General features: G+C 39.7%; 1 protein-coding gene across 1 annotated transcript in view; it reads left to right on the forward strand.

Moving 5' to 3' along the window:
• The window catches only part of LOC310988013 (DENN domain-containing protein 2A), a 39,019-nt gene extending 31,093 nt beyond the window's left edge, over nt 1–7,926 (forward strand). The window contains exons 12-20 of the mRNA XM_083974495.1: nt 609–686; nt 1,688–1,828; nt 1,991–2,139; nt 4,033–4,210; nt 4,340–4,381; nt 4,558–4,663; nt 6,124–6,411; nt 6,710–6,796; nt 7,101–7,926. Coding sequence (XP_083830621.1) covers nt 609–686; nt 1,688–1,828; nt 1,991–2,139; nt 4,033–4,210; nt 4,340–4,381; nt 4,558–4,663; nt 6,124–6,411; nt 6,710–6,796; nt 7,101–7,132 — 1,101 coding nt within the window. The 3' untranslated portion in view covers nt 7,133–7,926. The remainder of the gene's footprint in view (nt 1–608; nt 687–1,687; nt 1,829–1,990; nt 2,140–4,032; nt 4,211–4,339; nt 4,382–4,557; nt 4,664–6,123; nt 6,412–6,709; nt 6,797–7,100) is intronic.
• Nucleotides 7,927–10,657: the final 2,731 nt, after the last annotated feature.

Below are 10,657 nucleotides of genomic sequence, written 5' to 3' on the forward strand. Positions count from 1 at the left end.
CGGAGCAGAGCCGTGAGCTGCTCAGAGCTACGCTACAGAGGCTCATGGGATTTCTTGGTTTTCCTCGTCAAACTCATCAAATACACAATCCAACAACTCCAAAACGCTCTGGTGGACAAGTTGTGACCTGCACATTCACCACGCTATGAGATAATAATGGAACGTTACGAGACAGAGTTGTTTTCGAGGCAAATGCAGAGACTGTTTTCCAGAAAAACTGCTCCCGACAGGAATGCGCATCAGCGGTTTTGCATGAATTTACCTCGAAAACAACTCCTTGGATTGTGTATTTGATGAGTTTGATGAGGGAAACCAAGAAATGCCATGAGCCTCCGTTGCGTAGCTCTGAGCAGCTTGCGGCTCCGCTACGCCGTTCTAAAAATAGCTTTTGGCCAATTTGCCAAAATGTTGATATTGATACTATCCCTTTAACAATCAACTTAATTTGATGATGAAATGATTGAGGTTTGTTTGTGAATGTACCTTTAAAATCACTGTGGAACAAAGCCATTGGTTTGCTCCGCTAGTCTAATCCTGTTGTTGTATGTGGATGAGCAGTCTTGTGTCACTCCGGTGTTTTGAACCCGTCTTGTCTGTCTCTTTCACAGCCCAGTGGTAAAGGCCGAAGGCTCCCTGAGGTCTACTGCATCGTCAGCCGTCTGGGCTGCTTCGACCTCTTCTCCAAGGTACATGCACTGACTAACACTTCAGATTCAACCCCACCCCATTAAAAAAAGTTCCAGGAGGAGTACCACCCTCGGTGCCCGCAGAGCTCCACCCACCTGCTGGCTGCACTACAGAGACACATGTGAACTGCAGCTGATGTGGTTACGGCAGTGGAAAAGGTTTCCCCTGTAATGAGCCTCAGATTTATACGTGTGTGTGTTAATGTGTACACCAAAATGTTTGTGCAGTGTTTTTATGCCATTACTAATGTTGGGTTTGTGAGGATACAGACGTGGGAATATGAGTGTAAAATCATTCTATCTGCTGTTATAGAGTAGAAGATAGCTGACATTGCATTTGTTGATATTCTGAATGTGTTGAGCAAATCAAGTTTAATACAATACAGATGTGTACAGCACATGTGTAGGGGGCTCGGATATGATGGCTTCAGGTTGTTGGCTGTTTGTTGTAGTCATCTTATCGTGTTGTGGCCCTGTGTGCACCTGAATATGAATAGGAATGTAATAATTTGATTCTTTGGGCTGACCAAGCTACTAAAGCACCTGACAGGTTAAGGCGCTTCATGCTACAATGCTGTTGGGAGCACAAAGAGAAAGAAAACTGGAAGGCAGAGATCTCAGTTTCCAAAGCAACACTTGTCTCAGTACACTGCTGGATGACAGATTTTGCTATTTATTGTGGCCCACTGATCAGTACGACGCAACACAACCACGACCACACCAACAATTGTGGAAAAAACTCACGCAACTGCACCCCTATCCACTGCTGCAATACTATAAAATCCAATGAAAGTCATAAAACATCAGCCACAATGACCTAACGCACTCAGATATACGACAGGATTAGCTACCAAGGGGGAAAAAAAGACAAATTCTAATAATATCAGATATTATGCCCAAACCCTAAAACAGATTTATTTTAATTCCATTAAATCTCTCACATATATTTCTGTTCTTGCCAGCATTCAAGTTACTGAGCCTCCTTCTTTGCTTTCCCCCAGATCCTGGATGAGGTGGAGAAGAGGAGGGCTATCTCCCCTGCTCTGGTGCAGCCCTTTATGAGAGGCATCATGGAAGCTCCCTTCCCCGCTCCAGGAAGAACCATCACTGTCAAAAACTTCCTACCTGGCTCTGGGACAGAGGTAAAGTGATGCTGGTGTCACTGTGGAAAACAGCTTAGACACAAACTCCACATAAATAATAAATCCTACTAAATGTTATATAAACAAACCGATCAGCATCTTTCTCTGCATGTGTGTGGTATATACATCATAATGGTTTCTCCGTCTCTGTCTTGCCTGCAGGTGATAGAGTTGTGTCGGCCATCAGATTCCCGTCTGGAACATGTGGACTTTGAATGTCTCTTCTCCTCCTTGAGTCTGCGTCTTCTCCTGCGAGTGTTTGCCTCTCTGCTGCTGGAGCGCAGGGTCATCTTCACTGCTGACAAACTCAGGTTGGCCTCAGCAGCTCAGTCTTACAGTGGCGGTCACTTTTCAAAACCAAAGATCAGATGTTAAATCCTTTTCAACAATCCGATAGGGAGTTCGTAGTTTATTATTTAATTCATTGGTTTAACTTATCCATCACTATCCAATCAGTTAATGATGCTGAAAAGACCTAGAGGGAAGAGTTTGAAGGACATGACAGGCAGACTTCAATTTGACAAGGGGTCTGAGGAAAAGAAGATCCTGACCAAGTGTGAGAGGAAGGAATGCTGTTATACAGTCGCCTGGGGAACAATCACTTTGTCTTTGGAAAAACTGTCATGGATGCCAGATAGAAGGAGTGAAGCTTTTAGAGCGAACACGTGTGCACAGTGACGTCATCACACCCACGCAATTCGCTCAAAGCCTTTAACTCTAAAGCTGTTATCACTGCGGTCAGGGTCAAGAGGGTTTTTTTTTTTTTTTTTACTTACAGTAACACCTGGTTCAACTTGTGGGCTCAGCGGAAACAGTCATTGTAACTTGATGTAGTTCAAAAACGCACAGGGGCTTCAGGCAGGATGAACACAATATACATACTGTACTGCTTCAAGGTTTTTACCGGCACCTTCTGTTTTGGGCCCAATTTTGGAGAAACATTCATTTCTCAGCAGAGCTCATAAGCAGATCACAAGTCACTGCAGGTTCTGCACCGTGGAGTGGAAACTTGGCCCTGTCAATCAGTTCTTTAATGAATTAACTGTGAGCAGATGCACACGCGGGACAGATTATCTTAACTGTGTGGGGCGGACGCTGTATAAGTTTTTATAAGTGTTACGTCACACCCTAAAAGAAGCTTTTGAGCGTTCCTCTCAGGGTAACACTGAGTTTGCTGGAGCAACAGAAATTAACTTTCAACATTATGTTCCAGATGAAGAGCAGGGCGGCAGGAGAGGCTGCTTTTAGGAGAGTATTTTAGCACCATCTTGTGGTAAATAAAGGCATACTTTACTTTATTTTAAGATCAGACTCAATTAAAACACAACACTTCCAATAGATAGATGTTAGGCAGTTTGTTTTATTAGTTTTTTCATTAAGTTATTTTGTGCTGTATTTTCAAAATGTTCTCATGTATGTATGATTTAGCTTCTTTTTTCCAACAATATCTTTATTTCCAGACATAATAACACATACATATAACCACTGGGATTCAAAACCTCTGCCCCAAACCATGCCCATCAAATCATGACCAAGACATAACAACAAAATAACAACACAAATAAAGAAAGGAACTTAAATACACAATAAAATAATAATACAAATATTACATAAGTAAATAAAATAAATAAATAATAAAATGGGGGAAAATAAATACAAAACCAACCACTCACAAGTGTGCACTACACATAAATTAGATAATGGTCAATCAACACCAGACAGTAAACATTTTTCCTAAATGAACTGCAGAGGGCTAGATTTATCATTTTTAATATTATAATTTATTATATCCAACAAGCTTTCATAGATTATGTTGACTTAACATCATTATTATGATCACTGCATGAGAGAAGTGTAACTTGAACACAACACGCACAACGTCAGTGCTGTGAGCGTGAACTGTGAGAGCAACAAAACATATTTTTATTCAGGATTAGGCTGAATTTTTTCCTCTCCGCTCTCTTTTCTGCCTAAAGTTTTGCTCAGTGTTCTGACTAAATCATTCCTACCAAGATCTTGGTCGCCTTGCTAACATCAAAATTGTTTCTTTATTTTTCTCAAATGAATCAGATCCATACAAATACAGAGGCTGCTGTTATTTTTTCTTTGCTTTTCTACCAAGTTGTTGTTTTATAAAAATAATACCTTTTGAATGATTTTGTTATGCGAGCATCACCCTCCTGTCTCTCTCTCTCTCTCTGCAGCACGTTGTCTCAGTGTTGCCATGCAGTCGTGGCCCTTCTCTACCCCTTCACCTGGCAGCATACGTACATCCCCGTGCTGCCACCCTCCATGTTGGATATCGTCTGCACCCCGACACCCTTCATAGTGGGCCTCCTCTCCAGCTCTCTGCCTCGACTCAAAGAGCTGCCCATCGAAGAGGTAGGAACATCTTTATTGTTGTTTGTGATATACTGCTCAGTGTGGTGTGGCGTCCTTGACTCTCAACATTTCCTCTGCTGAACAATAGCTCCGGGAAATGACATCACACTCCCTTTGCTCTTCCCCCAGGTCCTGGTGGTCGACCTCGGCAACAGCCGCTTCCTACGACAGGTAGAAACCACAGAAACACACACAGACAGCAGTGACAGTCTGTCATCATCACGCACATTGGCTCACACTGTAACTCCATTACACTCGCAGTGGCTCGACCAGATGTTATGTCAATACACTACGTTAATTCACTACAGAGTGTTGACTGTGTTTACATCTGTGTTTTGCCTCCACAGCTGGATGATGAGGACTCCATTCTTCCTCACAAGCTGCAGGCGGCTCTCGAGCATGTCCTGGACAAGAGGAGGGAGCTGGCCTGTGAGAAAGGAGATCTGCCAAATGGTGACTCAGCACTTCTATTACTGCTTTTATGTAGCTGCATGTATACTGTATATTTATGTTTTTATTGAAACACCAAATACAACAAAGATAGTGCTGTAAAACAAGCAAGAGTAAGGAATGGAAACAGTTTGTTCAGAGCAGACACCTTCACTGACCAACTGTATCATTACACATCTTTTACTGTTGGTTCATATACCTTGATCATTAGGTGTCGAGGGTATTGCCAAACTTAACTTGTAGTTTGTGAAATTGTTCCAACTTTCCATCATGAGCAGATCCCTTCTGTTGCTGCCAGCTTCATCCAATAAACATACATTTGAGACATCTATGATGATGACTTCATGGAGCAACTTCATAATCTTGTGCTCCAGAGGAAATCTTGGCTCTTAAAGCAATTTTATTATTCTGGATCACTGGCTATGTTTTTCAAAATCCATTAAGAACCATCAATAACAATGATCTATACTGTAGCATGCATGTATTGAAGGGGAAATAAAAGAGTGATGTAAAACAAGACAGAAATCTACACCAAACAGGTGACTGGTTTCCATGTTTTGACTGACCTGACTATTTTTTAGAAAAAAATATGAATTACGTTTCAATTCAAATTACTAATGATACAGATAAACACAAATTAAGACCAATCAGTCGCAGCTAAAAAAAAAAAAAACAGTCACTTGTTTTACGTCATGGCGGATTGATGTATCTGTGATTTACAGTTGTTCCAAATGTCAAACTCCAAAAGTTATATAAAAAGTAAAGTAAAATTTTATTTATATAGCACAGTTATGCCCCAGGTAAGGCCGAACCCCTTTTGGCTATAACAAGCACTTCTCACAGAGAAGACTCGTGAAGTGCTTCACAGGAGAAAATACATAAAAAAATACAGACATCATACCATTAATAAATAGCAATGAAAAAGCAACAACACATTTCATGAAATGCAGCAAAAACAATACAGACATCTACCAATATGGTGGTACACTGTAATGCAACATGTTGCTGCTGCTTGGTGTAGCAACAGCGACAACAGACCTGAAAGTTTTAGTCCAGAGAGCTCACTACAATTTATGCCATAAACGATGCATGACTTCTTAGGAAGGCATGTTCAGTAGATAATATCTACTGTAGTTTCAAAGCGTCATCATATTATTGTTAACATGAGAGCAGCTTTTTGTTGATAAAACATAATGTACTGAAGGAAACAGCTCATCCATTTCCAGCTGCAGTTTATTATAGCAGCTGGAAATGTTTTATTAGTTTCAGCACTTAAGGAATTCATTTTTCATAATAGTAGTAAGATTGATTGGGAAAGCGTCTGTATGATAATATTGGTTCATTGCTGTGGATCAACCTCGTACAGCTACTGTAAGCAATCATCTCTGTATAAGGCTGTCAGAAGTCATGAGATTAAATCTTTCTTCTGTGTCCCTGGCTCTCTGTCCTCGACCTCCTCCCAGACTCCAGCTGCCTCAGCACGGTCGTGTCGGAGGCCTTTGTGCGTTTCTTTGTGGAGATGGTGGGCCACTACTCCCTCTTCATGGGCGGAGCAGAGCGTGAGGATGAGTCCGTCTCCTCCCCCACCTTGCCCAGCCCTTCCTCTGCTCCCTCCTCATCCTTTCAGCGCGAGGCCTTTCGCAAAGCGGTCACTTCCAAGAGCCTGAGGAGGTTTCTGGAGGTGTTCATGGAGACCCAGATGTTCACCGGCTTCATCCAGGAGAGGGATCTGCGCAGGCAGGGTCTCAGAGGTACAGACTGTGTTACACTTTAGAAGCATTATAGTAGACTACTAATACTGGTTGAACTTACTGTACTGACTGTATGTGCATACAATGACTCTGTTATTTTTATTTTCTACACAATTAAGTTTTTCTATTGACCTATAAGTGATCGTGACACTAAATTACATTTGTCCAACTTGAATTTTTTGTTGAGGGCAGAGGTCCATACAGCTCTTCTCAATGTTAGTTTGTTGTCAGTGGTGATGTTGTAGAGTCTCTTTAAAACACCTGACTGCAAATATTTGACTTGTTTTTTTGTTTCCAGGTCTGTTTGAGGTGAGAGCACAAGAGTATCTGGACTCACTGCCTGGCAGCGAGCAGCGAGGAGTCAACAAGTTCCTCAAGGGCTTAGGTGAGATTTACTGTACATCACTCAACCAGCCGATCAATCAAGCAATCAGTTAATCAATTGAGAGACATTAAAACTTCTTTTTTTCTTCTTAGTTTAATGTGTTACAATACGTTTGATAGATAGATAGATAGATAGATAGATAGATAGATAGATAGATAGATAGATAGATAGATAGATAGATAGATAGATAGATAGATAGATAGATAGATAGATAGATAGATAGATACTGAAGTAGGAAAGGGGGGCTGGATCTATAGAACAGGTTATGATGATGAATTTGATTTACATCTGTTGCTTTTTCCAGGAAACAAGATGAAATTCCTGTCGAAGAAATGATGCTCGGAGTCAGGACAGCGTCTGTAAAAGCATCACAAAGAAGAAGAAGAGAACATACTCCTTGCGTGTGGAGAACGTAGAACAGAGGAAGACCCTCAAAGTCAACTGCGCTCAGTTCGCTAACACGAGGGAATCTGGGGAAAGTGAGGGTTTAGCTCCCAGCTTCATTAGCCAGTCATTCCATTAGTGTTGTGAAGGGTTCACTCACTCTGCTTGGACCAAAACCCCGTTACAACATGAAGAATCAGTGTCTAACAGTGTCTAGTTTTACAGTTTCCAATGTTTTGGTGTGTTCCAGTCAGTCTCTACAGTTTGTTACTGTACAGCACAGCACAGTGTAAATGTTTTTAGGAAGAGTGTTCTCCCTTTTTCAGTCACTGAAGATCCCGTTTTGTACAATACTTTATCATACATTCCAAGTAATTTCTATAGAAGCATTCATAAATGCAATAGTACAACTTCTTCTTCAACAGGAGGCTTTTAAGTTAATTTATATGCTTTTTAGACAAACGTAATCTCTTTTTAAAATTTTCTTCAAATGAGCGCAAAGAAATCTCCTGTAATTTGTAATAGGCTTTATTTAACAGAGTCTTGTCCAGACTGTTTGTAGACCACTTTGGGTTGTCGGGTGTATGTACCACTGTTTTAAGTAAATGACCTTTTATTGGAAAAGGACAGCACCAAAAAGAAGACTGAGGAAAATGTAAAGACAAGAAAAAAACGAAAACAATGTGAATATGTCTCACTTAGGTTTCAGTAGTTGAAGAATGATGCGTATCTTAGGTCAACCAGTATCAATGTGTTTCACAAAAGCAACTAGATCCGCCTTAAACTTGATTGAGAATGCAATATGATTGAGAATGCAATAAAACTTTATTAATAAAGTGATTCAAATTGGACAAATTACTTATAATTTTTTCACACAGTGTTGTGCATCACCTATACGGTTTTTCGGACGACCTACCATGTGTTTGATTCTTGTTTACCATTGTGATACAACTATTTGTTGTTTATCTGTGTCATGTGAAACACACAGGTATAGAACAATCATCATGTATAATATCTACAGTCGGTGTTGTAGTGCTCCAGTCAAGGACCCAGAGCACTGAATTACTGAAGGTGTGTCTGCTTCTGACTTCCTCTTCTCATTGTAAGTTGAGGATAGAATTATTTCTGTGTTGTTGTTTTTTTTGCCAAAGTTACTTCAAAAGATGAATTAATATCATGACACAATAAGATAACACACAATATGTGTGTAAGGCAGCTTTTTGTTCAGTGACCTAGAGAGCTCACCACTTAATAAAAGGGTCAGGGCTCTGAGGGCCGATGCACTTTTGATTTGAAGAAACACAATAGGCAGGATGTTTTTATCCTTTAAATGATCCAAGTAAAAACTGGTTCAGGACAAGTGTCATGGTGGTGAAGTACGGTAGTCAGGGCAACAAACTGGTGAGGACAGACTTTGCAAGAGATAGGCTACTGTAGATGAAAATAGAAAGGTCAAACTGTTGCAGCAGAGACTCAGATATAATTAATTTTTGTCTTTAGGCTGAGTCAAGCTCCAAAAACACCAGATGCTACGCTTCCCACAATGCAACTCAATCACATCTCAGTGTTGTCTTTCGTTGAAGTCAGGATTACTGCAGTTATTTCACGAAGTAATTTCCGTCTCCAGAGCCACGAAAGACATTATACAACATGTACACAGGCAGAGCGTGTGAGCAGTGAGTTGACTATGACATGTGAAATCAACATGTATTGTTGTCCTCGCCAACATAATGAGTCCTTTATAGCTCCAGGGGGCGCTGTTTGCCTCTTCTTAGCAAATAGACTGAAGTTTCCTTAGAGAAAAGGAGAGTAATGCCTGAGTGCATGGTTTTCACTACAATATATTATGTACAATATATATTTATAGGTATTCACTTAATTAGTAATGACACACCTTAATCATTGGTATTAGAGGTCAAAAGTTTAGTTTAACTTTTGTGTTGTCTATAAAAGAGTATAAAATAATGACTCAATAACTACGTCACATCTTTTCGGTCAACTTCATTCCAACTCATTCCTATGTCTTTTACAATTTCTTTTGGACTGTTATGGTCATTAGAGCTCTTTGACATAAAACCATATCTCATTTTTGGAATAATTTTGACTGCCAGAGGACCACATGTTGGTGGAACATCTCTAACAGGTCAAAATTTAATCAGGATACTGTGAAGTAAAGTGAAAACCATTACACATACATACATTTGGATGAAACGCCTAAAATTAAATGCAAATTGTGATCATTATTACATTTGCTAAAAGGTGAGGAACCATTTATTTCAGGGAGTTTTGTAAAACAGGACCATATTTCTGATATTAAAAAAAATAACAATAGAGATAATCAAGTCAGTATCTTTGCAAAAATTACACATCAGTGGAAACACTCCCACACCTGTAAAAAAAAAAAAAAAAAGGTGACTGGAAAGCACAAAGCTGTGCACAAATGATACTTTCAAGTGTCTCAGATCTGTCCCAGTGAACAAGTGACAATAGTCACACAACTGAGCACAAGTGAGAATCTCAACAAATGCTGTGTGAAATAAAGTTGGCCTATAGCTACTCATTTTTTAGAATAAAGGACTCAAACTAGTTATTTTAGAACTCAGGTCATGACTGTAGTAAATTTTGGCATCACTGCCAGTAGAAATAGATGTGTTAATGGAGTGTTCAATGGTATGTATTACCCAAAATGCCCACTAGAGGAGTCTGTAACCCAGTCCATGTTCTTCTGCACATGTTGTCTCACAGAGTCCAAAGGTCAGTTTCACATCTCAGACAATTAAGCCTTTAATGTCCTAAACAACATGTCCAACAGTGTGATGGGTTTTGTCCTCTCATGTGAGGACACAGGTTGGGTGAGAATGAGTGAAGACTTGGGCTGAAAAGAAAGAAAGACTGTTACAGGTGAACTTCCCAAAAAACATCACTTTGTTTAACTTAACGCTAAGCTTTAAAAACCCTCTTTAAATATTGAATCACCTGACAAGAGGCAACAGGGATGTGAGCTGCTAAGAGGGCACAGAAAGCAGTTGAATCATGCTCTAAATTTAGTTTGTAGAGGATAAACAAATTAATACTGAATATATGTTGTGACATGAAGCTTGGAATAAGCCATGGAGGCTGTAACATTACAGACATTTAAAATATTTAATGTCAACATTAAAGCATTATCTGTCCATGAAAAGTGGCATCAACACAGAAAAGTGGACTCGCTCATTGTTCCTTACAGCAAAGAATTGTTATAGCAGGAGAGAGAGATATTAACCTTACTGACATTATGGACACATTATGGAAAAATGTCCTTTGCAACACAACAATATAAAAAAAACAATGAGACAATTATCATTCAATGAATTATTTATTAATAACTCTTATAGTCTGATTTGGTACACTGCTAGAAGACAAAGTTGGAGAAAGTTGTAAAAAAAAAAAAAAAATCATTTTATTTTATTTCTAGATTTTAGCCATACAACCCTGACC

Source organism: Trachurus trachurus (assembly GCF_905171665.1).
Source record: "Trachurus trachurus genome assembly, chromosome: 6".
Lineage (NCBI taxonomy): Eukaryota > Metazoa > Chordata > Actinopteri > Carangiformes > Carangidae > Trachurus > Trachurus trachurus.